The sequence below is a fragment of the Rhea americana genome, unplaced genomic scaffold (genome assembly GCF_003343005.1).
Source record: "Rhea americana isolate MKP2758 unplaced genomic scaffold, rheAme1 scaffold_160, whole genome shotgun sequence".
NCBI lineage: Eukaryota > Metazoa > Chordata > Aves > Rheiformes > Rheidae > Rhea > Rhea americana.
The window spans coordinates 156318-181777 of NW_028185706.1; the positions used below are offsets into that span (position 1 = coordinate 156318).

Below are 25460 nucleotides of genomic sequence, written 5' to 3' on the forward strand. Positions count from 1 at the left end.
CCCCCCCCAAAAAAAAAAGGAAACTTGAAGTAAATTGTCATTGAAAGAGTGCTGGAGAATTAGAGGATGAAGAAGGAATATTTGAATGATTCTTTCTAAAGCAGAATGTGATGGAAGGTAGTTAGCAGGAGACAGGAGGAGGGAAAGGCCTGTAGTAAGATTACTGGGAGGAATATAAGAGGAATCAGAGGCAGAATTTTGCAGATCTTTGACAATACAGAGAAATTCAATCTTGAAAGAAAAGACAAGGCTTTATTTTCAAAAATTGTATGGTTCCCATAACTGGGTATATGGAACTTCTGTGGAGGGGCATTCGGAGGGCAAGAGTAATTACTTGCTCCTTGTGTAAACCGTAACAAGGAAAGTGAGAGATGGCTATCAACCTTGCAGCCTCAGTAGAGCTGTCCAGCTAGTGTAGAACTGATGTGTTCTTGCATTAAATTTGGGAAATTTGGCAAGTCTCAGTACTGAGCAAACCAAAATGGTGCAGAACTCTTCACTATAGTCAATTTAGAAGTCCAGAAGTTAATCTACAACTGATAGTGTAATACAGAGTTAATAATTGTACATTTAGTAACAGCTTTCTTCTTTTGTGCAGATATCTGCTTATTCTTTGACTAGTAAAGTACAGAGACTTTATTCAGAAGGGACATTTCATTTGACATCTACATCTCATCCCTAATTTACATGATTACAAGTAGTTCAGGAAAATTCAGAATCAGTGGCTGTGCTTTATTTTAAATGGGGGGAGGGGGCAGAGAGAAAATGTGCATTGTTATGAGATTATCTAAAATGTACTTTCAGGCCTTTCTGTTTCAATTAATTTTGGCAAATCTATTTTATGCAACTGTTTTAGCTGCTAAAAAGCAGCTTGTTGAATCCTTAATACTTGTCTCTTTTCATGTTACTATAGTGATCATTGGAGCTTGGATCTGATTTGTTCTGTGACTTGGGGAAAATAGAGTCATTATGCGACAAGAAAGCAATTGTTCTCCATGTATTTTCAGATCTGATGACTAGGATCCTGTTATTATGTTTTATTGTTTGGAACTCATTTGCAGCACAAGAGTCACTTGTTACACTTTTGCATGTAAAAAGAACAAAGATTGATCGATGGTTAAAATAGTAGTTAGAGCAAAGCTTAATTATTTCAGTTTTCATCAGAATCTGTATTTACAATCTTGAGCTCTCTCATTTTCTCTCCCAAATGCCTGCCCAAATTTGTTAATTCTGTTCTGAGACATCGTTAATAGATTGATAGAGCTCTTGTGACATGGGTGATGAGCAATATTTCTCATTGGTATGATGCTGGTTGGTATAGAAAGTGGCAGAGCTGCATTTAACAGTTTTAATATTATTTTATACTAATGAAATACTGATAATCTACTTGCCAAAAAAAAAAATAGAGTACATCCTTTATGGTGCAAGTATCAGTAATCTCTGATTTTTTTCTTTATTTTAAAACAATATTTATTTGTTTAAGTACTAATTCTTTAAAAATATAGACCATTTCAAAAGTTACCTCTTCTTGTGTAGGCCTTTACCCTCAGCCACTTTTGTCAGATAATTGACAGCATGGGTTATATCACTCACTTTCTAGGCTGTTTTGCAGTGCTAAAATTACCTGTGTCCAAAAAAAAAAAAATTAATGGCATGCATGATTGTTATTTTGGATCCTGCTTCCTGCTGTTACTTGCATTGTCACATTTTGAAAGCTTTATTCATAAAATAGCTGTTAGTTTGTCTAAAGTATTGAAACACCTTCTGGACCAGTTTGCGTTCCAGTTGCTTTCTCATTTCACTGTTCTGGACATATTTGTATTAATACACAGCTTGCTCTTGAACAGAGAGTTAATTGCTTCAGGAGCTCACCAGGGTTCCATCTTTCCCTTCCCTTTCTTGATCCCCTCACCCCCCTTTTTAATTTATGTTGTTCTTCAGGGAATTCAATGTGAAATAGTGGTGCTACGCACAAAAAGAAAGACTTGGATTGAAGGAAAACCATTTCCTGTTGAGAAGGGATTAACGTTGTAGGAGATAGTGAGAAAGAAAAGTAAAGGAGGGCAAAGAGAAAAGCTAAATATCTTTTATACAAATGCTAGGAGCATATGTAATAAGACTGCTGAATTGGAGTGACATGTTTTCAAGGATAAGAAAGATATTACTGGAATAAGAGAGACAACCAGGAAAATGAAGGGGGATTTAAAATGCCAAGATACAGAGTTTTAGTGAAGAGAGAGCTAATATGAAGCTGGAAGAGAATAATATTGGTGAGGAATGATCCTGAGTCTATGGGTGCAAAACTTTTTTTTTCTTTTTTTTCTTTAACTAAGTTCAATAGTTTGCATTCAAGTTAAGGACAATTTAATGTAGTTGTTTTTCTTAGCTGTTGTGCTAACCTTGCAGGTGGGTCATAAAAGAAAAAGAAAAATTTCTTAAGATATAAAATGGGTCCCTAAGAAAGCCAGAACTTTGATTGTTTGAAGAATGACAGGGTATATAGGAGGTGGCAGTAGGAAGAGAGATTTTTAGAGATCAGTTAGGATACTGACAGTGTTAAAACTACAAATGAGAGCTTGTTTCCACTGATACTGTAAGGTTGTTGCCTATCTCCAATTTTTAAAGCAGTCTACACAATAAGAATATTGTCACTGTCACCATAGGAAAGAATATAAATATAAATCTTTGTATGGATATAAGAAGCAGAATCAAATGATCATAAAATCTTGAAATTTGAAATGGTTGTGAGAGTATGTACTAGACAGAGGAAGTAGCCCCAAAGTTATTGATTTTAGCAAAGCTAACTTTGAAGGAAAGCAAAACGCTCCTGGGATTTTTGCCTGCAATCCTGTGATGAATGGGAAATCCACTCCAGTGGAGAGTACACAGTGTATGAAACACGTAGAGAGACTGCAATTAAAATTCATCCAAGTTAAGTCAAGAAAAGGAAAGGCCGATATGGGCCTGAGGCAAAAGAAGGAAAGGCAAAGAGACAACTTGCCCCTCCCGACCTTACGCTTTTTCCTTCCCCTTCACTGTTCTTTAGCAGTCCTTCTGCTGTCCCTTTATCCTCTCCAGCCACTCTGTTTTGTGACAGTTCTGTCACTGTGGTCCCTTGATGAGGTTTCTTCCTCAAGTCTCTGTTTTTTTGTTTTTGTTTTTTAAATATATATTAGAGTTCTCAGAACRTGATGAGAACCATTCTGAGCACTCAGCAGGGGTGTGAATCTCTGGTCCCCTCCTCCCAAATACTTGTATTCTGCGTGCCCCTACTTGGTTGCAAATTTTATGTAATCAGCATATTTTCTCTTTCAAGACTTCCTTTATCCTTCTACAGCTCCAGTGTGATTTGAAGTTCACTGTATGGTGCGAGACAGAATGAAGCTGCGGAAGCTGGTGAGGGCAAGCACATGTGTTGTTCTAACAGCTCGAGTGATGGGGCTATAGGAGAATTTTTAGAAAAATACACTTGCTGCATTGGAGCATCTGGTGCTGAAATGGCAAGACACACTTGAAAGAGAAGGGTAAAACAAGCACATAAATTGTAGCTAATGGTGTTCCTTTATTTTATGCAAGGTTGGGAGATTGATCAGGTTGTCTTTTGGGATCTGATATGCAAGATACTTTACTCTCTAACATCCTCTTCCAACAAACTTTATCAAACATTTTGTTTCAAGGTGTAAAGAAAAGCCATGAGGAAGACAGTAAATCTAGCATAATTTAGGTCTGAATCTGAGCAAGCTGAAGTCAGTTTATACCAGCTGAAGATTTGGCCCTTGACTAAAGCAAACAGTTTGTTCTCCTTTTTATAAATAAAATGCTGGATTCAAATTTATTCAAAGATGATAATGACAGAAGAAGTGGATTTGAGAGAGAGATTTAATGGCACAGTGATGAAAAATGGAGTATTCTCTTTCTGTCTGTCAATTTGTATTTTTCTGTCAGTCGGTCTCTATTCATTTTTTTTTTAAAGTCACAGTGATAGTTAATGGCAGAAACTGGCAACAGGCAGAGGCTGAACATGTGGGCTTACGGCATTGTGGCCAGCTGATGAGTGACTGAGCAGTTTCTGAAGACGGTATGAGGGATCATAAAGTTTAGTTCAGTGTATATTGTGATGATAGTTGCATCTGTATTTAAAGCTTTCTGTCACTGAAGCACTCTTGGTTTGTCAGACTGTCTGTTGGACTGGATGAGCTGCAACTTCTTGCAATTGAATGTCAATAAGACCAAAGCAATTTTGGTTGATTCATAGCACCAGCTTAAGCATGTTCACTTGCACAGATTACATTTGACAGATAGTTACCTTCAGCTGAACTCTGTGGTTAGAAGCCTTGGTATACTCTTGACAGTGAGCTTAGAGTTGATGCCTTATGTTTATTTCATATCCTGTTTTTTACCTTTCTAACACTGCATGCGTATGTCTACATTTAAATAAATTCACAGCTGAAGTAGTAGTCAGTGCACTTATCTCTGGACAGAATGTTCCAGTGTTTCAGTTTCAGTATTTAAAAAGATGATGTGTTTTTCCCATTTAGGCAGTTCTACCTTCAAAAGCCAATTAATCAAAGATATTTTTTCTTATTAAGAACTCCTGGAAAAGTGTTTGCCAAAGTCTAATAACAAGACTAAAAGCGGGAAAAAAGTAGAGGATGAAAACAAAGATGAAAAAGCATCACACCTTTTGGAATGTCTTCCTGATATTTTACCAGTTCGCAGCTCTGCAGGAAAATATGTTCAACATAGATGTTCTTAAATTTGATTACATTAGTGAAAATTAAGATCCTCTGGATTCTACAAGAAGATTATGCATGATGTCATCAAACACAGATGTATGTGCATGTTCCTTCTGCATCTTTTAAAGACAGGTATCTTGTAACTGTCCTGAAATATTCTGAATCACTGGTTTAGTTAATGTTGCTTATGGTGAACTTAGATACGCTGGAACTTGATTGACAGTCTACTGAGGAGGAATTAAACTTACAAATTTGTTTCAAATTATTTCCCTGTTCAGGTTTATAGTCAGTTTGAAGCAGCACCCTGATTTTGAAGCAAAATTCAGTGCTTCAATGCCAAAGAGTTCGTGTGTATACGACTTCTTCTCATTTATAACTTTCAGCTTTTAAAAATAGCAACCAAAGTTATTTTCCTCAATAGTTCGTATAGATGACAAAAGAGAGATTTTAGAGTTTTTACTTGCAAACTTGACTTTGATACAAATTAACTAAAAATAAACTTTATGGTGATATTTAATTCAGTGGTAAAATCTCATTGGTTTCAACGGATGTCAGAGCCTCCGTACTTTCTTCCTGTAAAATGCTATCTGGCCTGAATACCAAAGATATGTGCAAAATATCACATTGAAAACTATTCAGATGTTGCAATTTAACTCGTTCTTCTGTTATCGTTTTACTGACAGTTTGCAGCCGAGTTGCTTACAGGTGTAGAAATATATACAGACAGTATGTTTGAGTTTGCTCAGAAGTGCAGAGTTCCAATAGCTTGAATATTGTTTTTTTTTTGTTTGTTTGTTTTTTTTTTGCGCTATATGAGGGTACTGTCAGAGATAAATATTTGTAAACAGCATATATATGTAAATATAGGAATTTAGACGTGAATAAAGTCATTTAACAATAGTAGGTAGAAGTTTTACCATCTTATTCTGTGCGCATTTTTTGCATTTTCTATAATAAAGCTGGCAAGCAATCTAAAAACAACATGAAGTTTTGAAATAACTGTAATGGCTATATAGGTGATTTTCCGTCTCTCCATTACTTAATAAGTATAGGTAGACAAATGCATTTGAAATTGAGACAGAAGTTCTAAATGAAACAGCACCAAACTCATTGGCAGGCTCATCAACAAGCTCTTCTACTGGCTTAGAAAGTGTCATTTGTCTGTCAAGTGTTGTGCAGCTGAATTATCCAAACTGGCTTGTCCTCCTGGATGTTGTTCTTTGATTTCTATGCCATTCTCCTGCCCCCATTAACATAGTTATTACCATCTTTTCTGTCTGTATGAGAAGATCCCAGACAAATTCCTCACGACACATTCTTGTTCTCATATGTTTGCTACATAAATTCATTATCTCTTGCCAAGCTTTAGATCTGCCAAGTTTCCTCTGTGTTGTCTCAATTTTCATTCCAAATAAAAAATTAAAATGCAAAGAGCAAAAGACTAAAACTGAACTCTTTTTATCTTGGGGTTGTAMGCTTTACCTCCGAAAAAAAGAGCACGGGGATTTTGGTATGTGTAAGACATCTGCCCAAACATCCCTAGCAATAATGTCATTACTGCCAAAATGTGTGATAGTACTTCTACTACTTGTTCTTGAATAATCCATTCAGCAAAGATTTTACATTTGGTTTAGACTACACGTGGTTTGTTTTAAGGGGGGAAGTAAGCCATCTAAGACTGTAGAAGCAGGCTGCACACTAGCAGTGGTAAATAATAGATCGCATGGTTGAGTGTGACATGGAGTCTTAACACTTGTGCATAGCTTAGGCTGTGGAAATGATTGCAGCTCTTTATCTTCTAAAGCAGTCACCAAGTGGCTGGCATGCAGATTCACTGAAGGCTTGGGAGGAGTAGAGGAATTTTAGGGTAAACCCTTTCTTTTCTGCACCATTTGTATTAATATGTGTGAGAAAAATATTAGTTCTTAAGGACATGGACTCTACTCCCACTTGTCTTCACTTTTTTATGGAAAAATGCAAAGCAAAAAGTGAGAGGCAAACTATGAAAGTAGTACACTAAAAAGGAAAATAAAAATGGGAAGAATTACGCAAAATAGGTAGACTCAATAAATAATGGTGTAAGAAAAATAAAAAGCAGGGAGGCAGAATTGGAGTGTAGGAAAGGAGCCTTTTAGGATGATAGTTTTATTGAAATTGTGTGAATTCTGTATTTTATTCAGTGAAGAAAACGGTTGAATTGTGGCAGAATGTTGCCAGCTGTTTCTGGTGCACCAATTTAAGGGCACATAGGTACCTAGATGTAAATAATATGCAAAGTGGACCATATTTGGGGGGGGGGTCATTGGCTCCTGAATCACAGCTGAAAGTAAACTTGGACTAATGCTAATGGTTTCATACTGTTTGTTCCCCCAGAAAAGCTCCATCTGTCCACTTTACATTGCTTAAGTTCATATCATATAATTGACCCTTCTTCTTTGCAGCTATTCACTTACAAAATACTAAAGTTGTGTAGAAGGCTCTTGCTGCAGCTTCAGTAAAATTTGCAACTATGCAAGAAAATACCAAAATACATACCCATGTGTGTATCATCTTTTTGATATGCAAAAATCCCTTACTGTATTCTTTAACTGTTACATTTGTGTTCCACAGCTGCTTTCACAGAGTAGAAAAGTGTACCCATATGTCACCTCAATGGTAAAATGGTAGAGTAAACCGTATATCTTTATATAAGTAGGGAGAATGAGCATATTTAGACAGGTTGAAGGTGAAAAAGATTTTTATGCTCAAGTTTCTGATTAGACTATTATAGCAGCATCACTAATTCCTTTCCTTCCATCAATTGTCATCGTTCCTCTGTTGTCATCAGTGACCACTGTTGATTTGTTGACTCTATTAAAGTATTCAGGGAAGCCACAGACCTGTCATTTTGGTCATAACCTTAATCTGTTTTCTCACCTTGGGAGAAAATGTGTTAATATAATGAACATTTCTGTAGAGTGAGCTCACTGAAAAAGTTCTTGATGTAAAAAAAATCTGCGATATATTTAGGAGAAAGAATGTTTTTTTCCTAATCTTGTAGAAGTGTTTTGTTTCTTTTTTATTTTTAAACAGGTAGTAAGCTATGTTTGGGAAGTAACTTTTACAAGAACCATAACAAATTAAGTGATGATAAAAATTTTTTTTAAGTGTGCAGTGTGTAGTAGTTTTCGAGGGGGGAGAATCATGATGTCTCCTGATTTCTCATAATCTCTGATACCTCATAATTTCGGAATGACTGAGAAAAGCATTTATGCTAACTTCTGCTTTCATTTACATCTCTTCAAAGCCTCTGTAACTTCGTTGAGTTTAGTGGAGTTGCTCAAGATTTTATAGCAGCTAAGGAAAGGTGAGGTGCTGTTTTACTTGCTTTCCTAGTCTGGAAAATAAATGGAACTTTTTTTCTGTCTTATGGGTAGGTTATATGGATATCTAATTGCAGTTTGTAAAGCATTTTTAAATTCTTGGTATTGTATATAGCCCCTCCTTATAAATATAAAATTATTGTTGTTGCCAAGAAACTTATTGCTGTGCAAAAGGAACTTATTTAAAGGATAAACTAATCCGATTTTGTTTGAGTTTTGTTATAATTTATTTTATGCTCAGTTGTTTGGAGGAGAATATGCTTGTTTTTGCTTATTTGACAAACAAGTTTTTAATTTTAGTTTCCATTCAGCTTTTGAAAGTAGCTTGCATTTGCAACTGAGTTTGCAGTTGCTATTTTTAAATGGTACATGTTTTAAGTTTGCATATACATGATATTTTCAAGAATCTTGTTCACTGTCTTGTACACATCACAGATTCCTGAACTGTTTTTTCATCTGGCTTGGAAATAGTGGTGCCTGTAGCATGTAATGGAATCCATTTCATTTCCTAGTATTTATCTGAAGATGAATTTTTGGTCCCTTATGTGCTTATCATTCCTACCCCTGCCATCTGAGACTTTCTTTGATGGTATAAATAGCCTTAAGAGCTGAAGTTACAATTCAGGAGTTTGCCATCACTAAATTGGCTGGATAGCTAAATAGGCCAAGGTTGGTATCATTTGGCATGACTGACTGTAAAAGATTTTTTTTTTTTTTTTTTTTTTTTTTTTTTTTTTTTTTTTTTTTTTTTTGCCAAAGTTTTCTCTATTTCCTCATGTGCCACCTGTAAATCTGGGAAAATTCCATCTGGTTTCTTCATCTGTCTTCCAGACATTGTGATCTAGTTGTTAGATCCACAGCTGATGAGGAGAAATTTTAAGATTAAGTTGTACTTTGTAGTTACTAGAAGCTAATAACAGAGTAAAAAGAACGCATATTTAACTAATAGAAAAGGTTAATGTCATGAGATAATTCCCTTAAATGTATATGTAATATTTTAATAAATCTTTCCTCTGCTATTGAATATTAGGATAGGAAAAATAATCTAAAGGGAAATATTACACTTATTAGTATTTATTACCAACAGGAATGTCTTTGAAATATATAGTAATTATAAATTCTAAAACATTTGAGGAAGAGATTACCACCACATCTGTTTATGCTTATATGTCAATTAGTACAAATGGAGTTTTGGATCTCTGATTAGTGATCTTAAGTTCTGCTATGATATATTTAATTTTTTTTATATATTGTTGCTTAGTGGAACTTAATCTTTTCCAAGTCTCTTCTTGCTGTCTTATTTATTAGAAGTAATTTTGGGCAAGGCATGTGGAAAGTATTAATATTAAGAGCTATTTTTAATGTAAAATCTTACTGATGCAAGCATCAGCAGCATCAACTCAAGGAAAAGGCACTGATTTGACTTCATGTATTTTTGGTGAAACGATATAATTCACTTCTCAAAAGAAGAGACTAAGATAGGTGTGGTTGCCCTGATGTGTGTAACAGGACAGGATGATTAATGTGTGTATGTGTTTCCTTTTTGCTTTCTCTTTTTTTAAAGAAAACAGTACATGTTGCATAAGTGTGGCAGTTATCACATATGTATATGGTTATGCAATATATGTAAGTGTATTATTACCTGAAAACCAAAACTTTGTAGATTGGTGTATCCATATTCACCCAAATTGCCTTTGATTTGGAAAGTGCTAGTGTAGCTCAAAAAAAAAAGTGGGGAGGGGGCAATTAACATGTCTGTTTCTATTACTTGAGAATTGAAGTTTTTTTTTTTTTTCTGCTTCCATGTCAATAAAGGAAAGAATGTGGGGGGGAGGGGGTTGACAAGTATTCTGTGCATTTTTGTTAATATACTAAATATGTTTGTTATCATTATGCTTGTAGCTAATTTTGCAGTTCAAGGCCAATAACAGATGTGTATTTTTGAGTCCATCGATACAGTGGGTGCCTTTGGATGATGCAGATTTGTGCATTCAAGGAACAGCTACACAAATTTATGGAAGAGAAATCCAGGGAAAGTTGCTAAATGTATAGAAACCATGTCTAGCTGAGGAAGTGTCTGAACTGCTAGTGGTTTGAGGTTCAGAGTATTCAGAAGTATCAGGTGTTTACCATGCTTCTGTATTCTCCTCCAGGCAGTTAGGCCTTTAGTCCTTGCCACTACAACCACTCTGAAGTTAACTGTAGAATTCGGTTGTGATACTCTGTTTATTTATTTATTCCACATAGTCTACTGCAATACACTGGAAAGTTCTCTTAGCAATTCCTGTGTGTTATTGCTGGCTTTGTCACAACTGCGCCTGGTCCAAACCAAGTTGCAAAACTCTTGTTAAATTCCGTTCTTTTTTATTTCATGGGTAGGATCTGAATAGCATAGATCTTTAGACAAAAAAACTAAATACTTGTAATACCTTAAAAAAAAATTATGAACAGTTACTCATCCCTTAGTGCATCCCCCTTCATTCTGAACCACTGTGATCTATTGTGAAGATAAGGAATTTTCCTAGATAGAAAGGATAAGTGTTTGGATTTGGTATTACTGGCTATAATGGGCAATTTGCTTGTAACTGAGAACCGTAAGAACTTCATTTGGGATGCCTTGAATGAACTTGCTTATCGCCTCAGTTGCCCCTGCACTTCTCATCTTTGAAACTATTCTGGATTGTGACAAGAGTGCTCTTAGAAGAGATATTAATGGTTATCTTTCACCATCTCAGTTCACCATCAAACAGATTTTTCATTGCTTGGAATTGATATTTGGCTCTGCATTGGCAGAAGCTAATGCAGTCCCAGAGTGAATTTATCTTAGTAACTAATCCTTGCTACCTCCCTGTGAGGTGATTTGCTAAGTATTTGACAGATGGGAAAGCACAGGAGGGAGAGATGGTTTCAGAGCTGAGATTAGAGCTCTGATGTTCCAGGGTTTTGGTCCTGTGCTCTGTACAACCATGAGGCCACCCTCTCCAGATTATTGTTTGTTTTCGGCTTGGGGCAAATTCCCACAGAACTTTATTAATAAGGACAATGAGGGAATAATCCTGTTCTAGTAGGATACAAGTAAAATTCATCTTTTATTTCTGTAGTATTGTGTGCAATTTAATGCTAACGGTCAGGAGACCTTAAATAGCCACATCAAACAGTGGATTTGTTGCCAGCCTTATTTAGCTTAGTCTAAGCAGACACCAAACTTTGAGACATTCCTCTCCTCCCACAGTGGAGAGCCTCTGGGATTTTTTTTTTTTATACCACACATGGTTTCCCTCCTACATTTTCCTCCCATGTCAGATATTCATACCCCCTTTAATAACCAGCAGGGGGATCATTACATTGAGCTACTGCCAAATGCATAATGACTGCTGCCTTTGCCTTACACAGTCACTGCACTACTGATATCCAATTCAGCATTGTAAAGTGCTTAGGGCTACCTTGGGGATGTGCTATATTAAACCCAACTATTCTAAATCCTATTTAATATAAAGAGATTGTAGGTGGGGGAAGGGAGAGGCTAGCGAGAGATTTAAAATTGTCATTAATCACCTATTTTCAACAAGTAAAAAATACCTGATCATTTAGGGTTTAATTCTGTCCCTCTTAAGCCATAAATAGTCCGGCTGATTTTAACAGGCGTACAGGAAGGCCAGCATTCTGCTTACCGCTGCAGGAGGYAGAATCAGGTCCGGCAGAAACTACAGCCAAGGCAGTAAGTTTGTGGTGAAAACAGGAAATCGGAACATGCTTCATATCTGACTAAAAATAAAGGTACACATAAACTTGTAAAAGACAACATTTTTATTTGAATGATATGACAGAGTTGCCACAGGAGTGTTACCTGCTATAAAGAAAGCTTAAGAATTATTACCTTTATTAGACCAGTGACACTGAGCTTTAGCCATACATTTCTAACTTCTGTCCCTCTACAGAGACAATTTTCTTTTCTTAAATAAACTGTCATGCTAGTGTTAATATATTGTTGGCTCCCTCATACTCTGAGAATACTGCTGATATAAAACATGTATATGTTAGATTGGTAATAGTATCTTTAGTGTAGCTGACTAGAACAAATGTGTTTCCCTCATGGCTGTGCTAATGTGATAAAGGAAAATTGGCTGTTCATCAGCTTTTGGCTGGGTAAAGACAGTAGAGATGGAACCACATTCTTTTTTATGCATTAATACCACGGAGAACTTTTCACTAGTTATATTTCATGTGCGGGCATGTTGTGCAAAGATGTTGTAAAACATGAGATAATGCTACAAATAACAAAGCAGAAAAGCCTTTATCTTTTATGATGATAACAGTCAAACACCAAATGACAGTAACAGGCTGTAAAAAATGTGATGTTGAAAAAAAATGCAATGTAACCACCATATACACATATGCTTCGGCTTGCAAATAGGGTGTCAGCTGTTTAAAAGGGCTTGGAATGAAAACTAAATAAAATTTTTTTGTGTTTAGGTCATTGATGTGTGAACACAAAAGCTAACTTAAAATGAAAAGAGATGTATTCTGAGTGGTAAAACTCATGTACAGGAACTTTTTGAACAAATCTCAGTGCTTAGTAATTATGATAATAGCCTTCAAATTTCCATCAGTGGAAGAGCAATAAATTTTCATGTCTAAATTTGGGAAATACTGACTGAATCTGGAAACAACAGCAGTGAAGCTCAACATACATATATATGTTTGAAAATGTAATTTAAGGAGAAAAATACATCTGAACAATCTTCTGTGAAACCCAAAGAAAAAAAAAAGCTCCATCTCATTGCATATTTTCTTTCTTAAAATACTGATAGACTCAGTGCCTGAGGCACAGATGATCATCTGAACTCAGATTTATAGATAATTGTGTCTGTTTATCTTGGTCTGCAATTTGAAACACTATTGGTGGAATAATATTTTGAATGCTTATGTTGCGGTTTTCAGATTTTTTTCAGGTCCTGGCTTTCCTCTTTGCAACAAAATATTCTGGCTTGTAAAACTTCCGTTTGTCCTTGCACATCCATTCTTCTTATGGAAGCAATTATTCTGGCCTTATTTTGATTTGATTAGAATGGATACCAAGACAGGCTAAAGCACTCTAGCTTTTCTTGGCGTCTGTAGACAGGATTCACCCAGCATCCATTTCAGTTTGTGATTACCTTTTCTGCAAAATGGAAATAACATTCTGTAAATTGGCAACAACAGAACAACGTTTCAAAATGTGAAGGCTTACAGGCTGTCATTTTTAAATAAGCCTTGTGCAAGCTAAATATTGTTAAAATCAAGAAATTTCAATTTTTGCAAATAAATCACTTTCTGAAGTAAGCAGGTTTTTGTTTGCTGTATTATGTACTATTTGAGAGAGTTCAAAAGTTTTGAACAAGCTGATTTTAGTTTTTCTAATTAATTAATGGGAAGTTGACTATAAGGCATGATGACAGCAGTTTTCATTTTTCCTGTATTTTTCAAATGAAAGTATTGAATTTCATAAAATGTAAGGCTAGAAGGTGGCTACATATTATTAAACCTTTTCTTGTTTTATGCCAGCTAAACATGAAGGTTTTTAATGCAGAACAGTACTTTGTAAAAGCTCAGCATCTTGTGACTTTGTAGCGCTGAGAGAATGCCATAAAGTATTTCTATGAATGTTAGCTCAAATTTAAAATGAATTGGCAGGGAAGGGAATGCCTGCAGAAAACAGTACCCTGGAGTACCAGCTGAGTGCATATTCCTAGCCAAAGGTTCCCTTGATATAAGGGAATTACCTGCTGGCTGTAGAGCAGACATAGCCAGTTCCTATACTGTTCCCTTCAGCTCTTGTAAAAAGGAACATGCTAGAGTTAAGGAGGTGTTCTGGAGGGGTGTTATAAGCCTGGCTAAAATGTGCTGTGTTTGGTTATCCTAAGCCTGTAGATAGTCCCTGGAGGCCTGTATGAGCTGATGTGTATGAGAATACTGACAGCTAGAACATGTGCCCATGGCCTGAAGTGGTCAAGTAACTGTAACCAGTCTGGTACCTTGTGCAATAGGCCCTTCTCTTTTTCCTCTGCCTCTCCTTCCCTCTTCACTCTAACAATCATTGTATTGTAGATTGGCACATCTACACATCTGAATGATGATGTTATTACCTGTATTGCGAATGTATAGGAAAAAGGTAAGTACTTTCAGTAGGCACCAAAAAATAAAGACATGCCATATGTAGGTCAAGGTAGTGTTAATGGTTAATCGGTGATAGATGCAACATATACAGAAATCAAGATGATTGCATAATGAAGTACCTGTTTGCCCATTTACATTGATACTATAGGTGCATCGCAGCAAAATTAGTTTCTTCTTAAATGGCTGGGAAGAAGACAGTACACCTTTTGATTCAAGGATTCTTGTGGGAGCAATTGCAGATACTGATGCTGATGGTGTATTGCAAATTGGACAAAGCTTCACAGGTAAATCTTCTGGTATTTTAGTGGAATGAATCAGAATATTCAAAAATAAGATGTGCTTGTTGTTAAAATCAATGTGTATGTGAGTCTGCTATGTTGAGAAGTAATATATTTCTGAAAGGAAAAAAATCCTGTTGTAAAATTAGCTTTCTCAAGAGATTGACTGAGATAGGTGTTTGTTAGTTAGTCCTGTAGGTGCATAATTTATTGTATGTTTTACTGCATATAAGCAGATTTTCTGCACTCTCCAGAATATTGGTCCCTAAAGCAATACATTCCATTAATTTAATATCGCAGCTTTTCTGAGTAAATATGTGAAACAATTTCAAAATGGAACTATGCACGGCCACTAGACTATTTTCCAGAGTCAAGAATAGAACTCAAGATTTCTGGCTCCTGATTTTCTTCTGTTCTGTTAATACTCCTGTAAACCCACTGGCAAAATGAGGGTCCCATGGTCTCCAGTAGTGCCTGATACAGTGTTACCCTTTATCTACATACTGAATTTTATATGTACTACAGTATGATATGATCATTGCAGAGGTGCTACAGGATGTTTTGTTATTCTCCACAAATTCTTGGCTCTGCGTATGTAAGAACATTGAGTATTGTTCTTCGAGAACATGTGGAATTTGAAGCCAAGTTGTAAATACAGCTATAAGTGGCTTAAATGTTATTATCCTTTGGGCAACAAATATTCTGCATCCTATTTCCTAAAGCTTGTGTTTAGAAATGTGTTTTGTTTTGATTCTGAATACTGGATACCTAATAAGTGTATAAAAGAAAGAAATATTTTTAAATGCCTTTTATCTTTATTGTATAAATTGATAGGTACAGTTGTACCTACTGTATCTTTTTCCTAATTAGAGATGGCACATGGACTGGCTCATTACTTCTATCTAATGAGCCAGTCCTTGTGCCACCTCTCTAATCAGAAGAGAGATAGGTACAAAATGTTCTTATAAAGTTATTATAAATCATTCTTTTTTTTTTATCAAAAAATTAAGTCACTGCCCTCTATAGTTTTGTCCAGGTCCAAGATGGTTTCATTCAGGAGGGGTAATTGTGTAAGAGAGATCTGTGAGTGCTGAATTAAAGGTGCTCTCATGCAGTGCAAAGCTGCTTTCTGCTCAATACAATTAGATTATTTATTTGTAGTATATTTTCTTAGGTTTAGAGCAATTTGTTGGAAGAATGCAAGATTTTCGATTTTACCCAGTGGCGCTTACTAACAGGTAAACGACCTTTATTTTTATGAAAATAGGAGTGTGATGAGAAGAAAGAATGCATAACAATATACTTGCTCCTCAAAGTATGATGTTTTACTTATGCTTTCTTTAAAAGATGATTGCTTGTGATGATGTAGTTTACTAGACATGGTTTCAAACATGACTTTAAACAAGCTCGTGTTAAAATAAATTCAATAATTTAATATGTTATTCTTTTGAATTGTTGCTTAAATATATGTATTGAAACTAAAATAATAAATGTGTGCTTTCCTGGTTAGAGTATTGTCTCTGTTATAACCTGACTTAGTATGTATTCTAGCAGACAGTAGATCCAGTGGCTAGGTTTTGATGCTTGAAAGCTAGCTCGGTGACATTTACTCGTGATTTCTTGTTCTGACGTTATATTGTGTGCTGATAAGTTGGATGAGATTCCCAAGCTTCTGCAGAGCTCCCTGTGGGCACTTCCTTTAAAGTATTTCAGGCAGAGCCCCCGTGTTATATGGTCTTACTCCATCTTAAATGTGAGCTCTGCTAGTGTTTCAAGCTGGACAGAATCCTGGTGTGCTTGCCTTAGGGCGAGTTGTTGTGATAACAAATTATTTCTCCCTACAGCAAGATTTACTGTTAAATAGACCTTTCTGTTATAGGTTTCAGTAAGAAACTGCACTTCCTCTGTCAAACACAGTGTTTACTTTCAGCTTCTCAGAAGTTTTCACAGGACAGTGCCTTGCTCCAAGAGCAGAGGAGGGCAGGAGAGAGGCCAGCTGCTGAATCCTGCTGAGCTGGGCAGCTCGTTGGGTAGGGCGGCTGCTAGAGTGGATCCTCACCTCTTGGTGATGTATAACCCAAAGTTTATTTGCTTGACAGGATAGGTGTACGCCTGTGTTCTGCGAACACACCCATACACACACAACATACAAATCAGAGCTTCGGCACTACTGGTCCAGTTAGTCACTCCAAAAACACTGATCCAGGGGAACAGAACGCATGCTCCAGTGGGTCAGCATGCTTTGTGGCTGACAGCTCAGCGCCAGTGCTTAGCAGTTCATTTCCTTAGGCTTCAGCTTCTCCATGGTGTCAGGCATCCGTGTTTGGTGTTCTTGACACCCTTTCCTGTCCCCCCTCCTCTGCCAGCCAAGGGGCTATTGTCTTAACAGTTTATTGCTTTCTGTATTAGATTGTTGGCATAAGCTGCCAATGACTTCTCTAGCTTGGTCCATGTAGCCCTGGGATAGTTTCTTGGACTTCATCCATCCCCAAGGCTGCATAGTGGTTGCCACTGCAGTTTCTGTCACCCTCCAGCCACCCTTCCTAGTGTGTTACAAAGAAATGTTACCTTTGTTAGTCATCCAGCTCATGCTGGATTAGTCCAGTCAGTTCAAGCTAGCCAGAAGTAGTCAGGTCCTATTTGTCTATGTGATGCTTCAGGGTAGGCTACACTCAGCAACACTTGTGACTGTAGACCTTAGGGCTACTTAATGATAGTCTTTCAATAAGATGAAGAGTAGTTTCCTAGGAGCTCAACTATCTGCAGGACATTATGATGAACTGATCTCCTGTGAATTTGAAGTATTAATATGAATCACAATTCCTAGCTAGATGAAGATCATGTTGGCTGTATATTCCTTCAGAGGAATCCTTGTTAAATCTTTTGGACTGTGGTTTAAGTTAGTGAAATGATTATAGTTTAAAAAGTAAAAGCTAAGATATTTTACAAAGTGTTGTAAGCTAATGATGGTTTCATAGATGTAGTTGTTTTGTATCCACAAATAACTTTATCCAAAATCTGTCTGAGATAAACTGAATGAAAGTCTTATTCTGTGTATCAGCTAATTTTAGTCTACAGCAATTCTGTAAACTTGGTTTCTGTAGAATCTGTAGTGGCAGTCAGTAAGTATTTGCCAAACAAAATACAAAATATATATTATTACTGATAAAAAAATCAGCACTTTCTAGGGTAACAAAATCCTTCTTTTACACCAGAGATGACAGATAAAGTTTTAGGTGACGTGCTCAAGTCTCTGTTGATCTACTTAATTGTTTCAGTTGATGAAGTCAGTGGGAACTAAAGCAATCCAATTGCTTTAAAATAAACTGTAAGAATTTAATAGGGTGACCGAAGACTGAGGTAGYGCCAATTTAGTGGACATTTCTATTAAAGTTAGCAAAAAGCAAAAATATTTGTACAGACAATTTTTAAAGTGACATTTTTCAAGCTAGTCTTGCTGGAGATTTGAGGACAACATAACATTCAACTCATCTATTGGTTTTGTGGTTACAGGCAATATATCAGTCATGTGATATGCTGAAAAAAATTATGCAGATCAGTGATTGGTTTCAGACACAATGCCATAATAAAATRTTGATAGAGCTTTTCCTCTTTGCATCTGGCACTGGATTCCTCCTGACTACTTTTAAGTATCCAAGCAAGGAGCATGTATGCCCTTGCCTCCATATATGTCTGTGGAACAATGAAAACAACTCCGGAATACTTCTTCATCGATGGCTGCTWAAGGTGCCTGCTGATTTCCATTGATGAAGTAGGAACCCTGGGTGACTAGATTCCTAGCTGATTGGCTCACTTATGCACGATGAAACAAGGCTATGGGGTTTCTAGAGTAGTCTAAGCTGAGTTTTGTTTAATCCATCAACCTGGAGGCACAAAGTACCACTTGTCATTTTTTATCATGTATGTAATTGCTTTTTTATATACCATGACAGAGACATTTTGGAAGTATTCTCTGGAAAATTTCCTTACCTGCACACCCAGTCTGAGTGCCGCTGTCCTGGAAGTCATCCCCGGGTACACCCGTTGATACAGAGGTACTGCATCCCTAATGGTGCAGATGATACCACTAATGACCGATTGCTGAGGCTGGATGCAGAAGCGCATCCTCTGTATTACATCAATGATGATGACATTGGTACCGCCTGGATTTCAGTTGTATTTACTAATACTACAGGTCTGGATCATGGTGTTTCTATCACAATAGATTTACAAAATGGACAGTATCAGGTAATGAAAAGATTACATTTGTTATTTATTAAATCAAAACTAGGAAGAGATTTAATATACATTTTATTTAAAACTCGAGGAAATTCAAATCTTATGCTTTGAGATGTTATCCTTCAGGGCTGGGAAGATGCATTATCAGTATGAAACAATGTGAAAAGTGATCAGATGCATTATGATTTTCATTATGGAACTTTTCTTTTCATGTGGCTTAGCCGATATTACAAACAGTATTCTGGACTACATAAACTAGAGTGAAGATCATGTATGAGGACATCAATATCTAGAAATGAGTTGCTGTCCTTTAACTCAACTTYTCTAAATTTCAGCTTCAATTTTAATTCCTATTAAAACTTGGGGTGCTTGTATCATATCTTCTGATGGAAAGCTGATGTCAAATGGGACGTCAGGTGGGATTTAACAAGTCTGCTGCATATTGGCATATCCTAAGGGATTTCTGTTGTGTTGATGTTCTGGAGAAGGTAGTTTAACTTCCTGAGACATATGGGAGGCAAATGTGATAAACAGGCAAGAGGGTTCTGAACAGAGGCCAGATTTCAACCTAACACTTTTATATTGGGCTGGAGTATCAGGTGGCCTTGGAAGGAAGAACGCGTAAGTAGTGGGGCTGCATCCGCAACAGGGTTGCTATCAAATGCTTTGCATTTAGACAGAAGGGAATCAAGTTCATGATTCAAATACTAATGATGCTTATTCTGCCTAGACTTTTTTTTTAGTTTTTTAATTTTTCTTCTTTTATTAATGGGGAGAAGGGAAATAATATGATGACAGATTTTGGCTACATAAGAAAGAATGAGTCTGTTGGTTAAAACCCAAATCAAATATCTGTGAAGTTCTAAGACTTGTTTTATTTGATGCATGTGAATTTCCTCAAGCAGTATTTTGGGAGAAGTCTTCTTCATTGCAACACCAGGTATTTGACTGGATTCCAAATGAAAAATAGGGATATTAAATTAAAAAAAAAAAAAAAAAAAAGAAACTGTTATCAGACAAATAACTTGTCAAATATTTGGCAACACAAAGCAAAGCCCCTCATTTTTTCCAAAATAATAATGTTATTGTAACAAATCATGGACTTAGCTATCTAGTGTATTTTCAAATGGTTTTTAAGAAAAAGTGAAGAATTCTGATGAAATAGTTCAGCTGCTGCGTAATACTATCAGAGAGATCAAAGAGCTTGTTTAACAAGAAGTTATTTGTCTTTCATTTACAATGCATAGAATAAAATCCTGTCTGTGAGTGGTAAAAGATTATATTGTCACATTGAAATAAAACAAAATATTTATATTATCATTGTTTTATACTGCAGTGATGCTTAATATTTGTTCCAAAATTTATTATTTTCTTGTAGGTATTCTATATTGTACTTCAGTTTTTTAGCCCACACCCTGAAACGGTAAGAATTGAAAGAAAAAAAAGAAATGATCTAAACTGGGAAGTCTGGCAATATTTTGCTAAAAACTGCAGTATTTTTGGAATGGATAATAATGGATCTCTGGAAAAACCAGACTCTGTCAACTGTCTCCAACTTCCTAGGTATTGGTTTGTATCTGCATAATACAAATGCTTTGAACAGATAATGTCCTGACACAATTCATTTTCATGTCCTACTGAGATAGACTCTTTTAATTTAGTATACTCAATTTATTCTGGGCTGCTGAGTTTGTAGAAGATCCAAAATCTGACCTTTCTATTGAGGAATTCTGAAAGATCATCTGTCATTTTTATCAGATTTCAAACTTTGAGGAACCTGACACAATTGATTTCTGTTATTTTTCAGCTAGACTGTTGAAATTTTGTATGTTCATGTGTTGTGGGACTATTTATTGGTAGTCGAGTTAGAGTTAACTATCCAGTGATTATGAAAGTATTCCTTCTGATCTCCAAGAGTGCAACTTGTTCTGGAGTTTAGATGTCTTTTGTAGTAATGCGTGTGATACAGGGAAAACTTAAAGCCAGTCATTCAGCCTTATTACTGATCATGAAAAATGTGTAAGAGATAGGTTGAAAATTATATCTTAAAGCTCTTTAATCTTGCTAAGTGAGAACCAAAATAAAATTTGGGAGGAATGAGAGGAGGAGAGAGCATTACCTTTCAGAAATACATTGCAAGCCTTGTTACTATGCAGTTAGCATGTTTAAATTATATATGCACAGACATACATGCGTGCACATGCATGCACACATATATACATGTGCACACGTGCACACACATTTATATTTAGCAATAATTATTTTAAAGCACCACCTCTTGCCTGATTTCAGATGCCAGTCAGCATTAGGCTTGTTTAGTGCTTGGCTGTGAGTCCATCAGAAAATATAGTACCTGGTGCTGTGGGCATTTTTTTTTTTTTTTTTTTTTTTTTTTTTTTTTTTTTTTTTTTTTGCTGTTTCACTTCTGCTACCTCATGACTTCTCATGTGTCAGCATCTTTGTTCTTTGAGAATTGAGTACTCTAAGGAGAATAGCGTAAGGTCATCTTTGTTGCACACCAGTTTTCAACAAAGAACTTCAAACTTCATTGCTGATGCTTGGAGCAGAGGGTAGAGGAGAAGGGAAATCTTCTAAGTAAGCCAAACATTTTTGTATAAATGACCCAAATCAGGTTTGAACTTATTAGACTCCAGTCTGGAGATACGTTTCTAAGAAGATCTCAGAAGTGAAGTGTGAACTGTTTCCATAAATGTTTTATGAGTAGTACTGCTTTTCCCCTTCAATGATATGACATAAATGATCATAGGAAGTGATATGAATGAATGATTTTTGGGTGCAGCTGGGGTATAGAAAGCTTTGCTTATAAGATACAAAACATACCCTGTAATGGTCACTATTCTGTATAGTTAGAGGAATTACTGTAGGGGGTAATGTTGCAAAACTGTGGCAACAGTATAGCATGCTGTAGTGTTGAGAGCTTTATAGGAGGGGAAGGTGGGTTTATTTTAAAACAAAACTAGTTTCACGCACTCCCATAACCACATACTTGTAAGTGCTAAGGCATGTGTTCAAGTTGTCTGTCCAGGATTTAGACACTAGGATAAGATAGAAGGGTCTGATGTAGCAGTGCAGGTCAGGGTTTTTGTATTTTTTGGTTCTTTTTTAAAATCTAGTAAAGGATCTAATTTTTAAAAAATTCTCAGAAATATTTTGAAATGAGGAAGATACATTTTTGAACATTGTTTGTCAAGTGCCAAGGGCTTCCTGTGGAGGGGTATTTTTAAAGAGTCTGTCTAGATGTGGAAAGAAGCAGGCATTCTTGCCTCCTGCAGGGGCACGTTCTGCTCATTGCTTAACCTTGCCTAGAAAATATACCAATGTGAGATATCATTCATACGAGATGGACAAACAAGCAATTTGTATGGTACTTGTTTACTTGGGCTTTGCTTGACTTCTGGACTGTCCTTCCTTGTCTAGGGTTTAAGAATAGATACACTTGTACTCAATGTCATTATCATTACACTGGAATGTAATGGTGGCTCTGGAATTCAAAATAAAACTGTTTGTATGTTTTATGTATATGTTTAGCAGGGAAATAATTAACAATATGGTCATGCTAATTATCATACTAGTCATTTGAATGAATTCTTTGTCATTAGATGTAGATGTTTTGCAAATTACGGCAGATGTCACTGAATTGCTTACGCTTCATAATTTGAACTTGCCTTTTAGAGGTTTTACTTTTCATAGAATCATAGAATGGTAGGGCTGGAAGGGACCTCTGGAGATCATCTAGTCCAACCCTCAGGATAGCCCATACAGGGATTGAACCCGTGACCTTGGCATTAGCAGCACCATGCTGTAACTCAGGATTTGCAGAAGATCATTGCAGTTTTGGGAAAGCAGATGTATAGAGTATGTTTGTTTCTCTCCCTGTTTGAATTCGGCTGATTGGGAAGCCACCAATTAAAAAAAAAAAAAAAATTTAGAAACCAAATAATACAGCTGAATGGAGACCCTCTCTGAGAAGAATATGTAAAATATGTGACATTTTGGTTTTCATTTATCTTCCTCCTCTTTATTTAAACAGTTTTACTCCATACTCTCGTGGAAATCTAACCTTCAGTGTTCTTACCCCGGAACCAAATCACCGGCCTGGTTACAATGATTTTTATAATACTCCATCTCTCCAAGAATTTGTAAAAGCTACACAAGTGAGGATTCATCTCCGTGGCCAGTATCATACAAATGAGCCTTGGGTAAATTTCAGACATAGATATTATGGAGTTAATGAAATCACAGTCAGTGGAAGGTAGGTGTTATTGGAATTCTTCCCCCACCCCACCCATCACTACCTCCAACTGCTAAAACTATGCAACGTATATAATTACCGGCCTAAAATTTAATGGAGTTACTCTGTTTTTCCATTTGTGAATGAGAAAGAAATTTTGTCTGAAGCAGTGCATCAAGTTTGAAATGATTGGTGTACTTTTTTTTTTTTTTTAATCATTTGCTCACATGTTATTTTAAAATTAATTATACTTATTACACAAATCAGTCAAAAGCAGTCCTTTCCTTGGAATTACCAGTGCCTCTGAGCAAAGGCTTATGACTGAAACCAAGCTTATGCTTTACTTCAGTAGCTCTTCCAAGTTTCATTATAGATGCCCAGACATGGCAATTTTAACAGTCTTAATGCAGAGCTCATTCTTTGTTTTAGGCTGCAGTTTTCCATTTAAAACTGGGCAGCTGTCAGTAAAAGTGTTACATTATCTGTGACTGACAACTTTATTGTATATGATAAGTGCCCTGTCTCGTGAAAGGACTAATTATGCCCTGTAAATAATATGCAGATTTAGCAATGAAATAGTCTCCAAGAAGCATATGGTGCAGATTTTTGTTAATAAGTATTATTTCTGAAATTATTTTGGTAGTTAAGATCTCATTTTGAGAGGAAGCACCCCAGCAGAGGTCATGTTTACCTTAAACTTATTTCTACACTACTAGTATGTTTTGATTAATGATTTACATGTGCTAGGATGACGTTTTTACTAAAACAACTACAGTCTTGATGGCTATATAACAGAAAAATCATTACAATTGCAGTTTGCAAAACTGTGCCATACCTCCAGAAGAAAAGACCTTCAGGTGTAGTGAGATGATTATTTTCTAGGCTAATGCTCTACAAAGATTTTATATTAGTGAGAACTGCACATTTTAGCTGAGGTCTAAATGGATTAAACTGTATGATTACAGTTTCTGTACATTGCACAAATTACAGTACAGATACAGATTTCTTGAAAAAATGTAGCCCCACTGTAATGTTAAATATTGATGAATAATAACCATTTATTTAATAAAGTTTTACATGCGTGGTGTGTACTGAAATCTAGTTCTTGTTCACTATTGCATAAAGTAACAGTAGCTCTGATACTTGCTCTTTTTTACTACCTTGAAAAGCAGTTTTTGGCGTTTGCAAGTGTGTTGAATGGAGAAGTCTTTTGTAGGTTACTGCACTTAAGAACATTCTCTTCTGTGTCTTTATTCTTAATAAAGRACCAGGCTACGCTTGCAATAAAACACAAATTGTCTTCATGATAATATTGTAATATTGCTGCAGAGATATGTTTCCATTTTTTTTTTTCATTACCTATTTTTCTTTCAGGTGTAATTGTCATGGCCATGCTGATAACTGTGACACAGCTTTGGAACTGTACAGGTGCTTGTGCTTCGAGGAAAGCTATACAGAAGGAAATAAYGTAAGTCTTTATCTACTTCTCCTACTAAAAGAAGGCTCAAAACTGGGTTTTTATACCTGGACAAGCATGTGTGTATGCATACTAGTGTTGTCCTTGCTCTTGTAAGGATATTTTCCATGTGTAGACTTTGTATTAAATAAAAAAATCTCTCCCTATGCCCCAAAAAACATTCCATCACAGAACTCTAGGAGTACTGAGATCAGAGATTTGGTTTCTTGTTATGAGAATATGTCAGTTTGCAAAAAATCAGATGCAAATCTGAAAGACTGTCAGCATCTTGTAAAGATYATGGCTATACCTACTGTAGGAAATAGCAAAAGGATCTGTAGTAGGATCTATTCTTAATAACGCTTTTCAGGTAAGAGGGACTTTATAAGATGCAGTGTGTCAGTAAAACTTACCCAGTTGCAAAATTATATTTTTCCTCCTAACTTAAGAATTCTTGGCCTGGGGCAAACCAAAATGCAGTTTTTCACTAAAAGTCACAGTTTTCTAGAGAAATATAGACCATTTAGAATAATAGTGCTAGTTTGTACTTACTTCTTGCAGCAGAATGACTGACCTCTCAGAAGGAAGCTTAGCTAATATAAATATTAATAATGTAAATGTAAATTATACAATCTTTGGTTTTCTTGGAAGATTTTCACATGCAGCTTAGCAAAAACAGAACCACGGTGCGTGAATTGAGAAAGCTTTCCCACGGAAAAGCTTCTGTCTCTAGATTAGATGCTCAAGAGATGAGTTGCTCCTGTCTCTAGATGCTCAAGAGATGAGTTGCTATTGGACTGTGGAAAGACATAAAAATGAACTGTAGGTGTGTGTGGAGAGAGGGGATAGTGCATATGAAAGGGGAGAGGAATTGAAGTACCAGGAACTTGATTGCTCAGGTGTGGTTGTTACAAGTACTGGTGAGAGGAATGACCATACAAGCAGGCCTTGTTTGATTGAAAAATTAAGAGAATTGCCCTT

General features: G+C 36.1%; 1 protein-coding gene across 1 annotated transcript in view; it reads left to right on the plus strand.

The window, feature by feature from the left end:
• USH2A (usherin) overlaps positions 1-25460 on the plus strand; it is a 399365-nt gene that overhangs the window by 19705 nt on the left and 354200 nt on the right. The window contains exons 3-8 of the mRNA XM_085300119.1: positions 14403-14538; positions 15707-15770; positions 18486-18780; positions 20150-20334; positions 22823-23044; positions 24398-24491. Of these exons, the coding sequence (XP_085156245.1) occupies positions 14403-14538; positions 15707-15770; positions 18486-18780; positions 20150-20334; positions 22823-23044; positions 24398-24491 (996 nt within the window). The remainder of the gene's footprint in view (positions 1-14402; positions 14539-15706; positions 15771-18485; positions 18781-20149; positions 20335-22822; positions 23045-24397; positions 24492-25460) is intronic.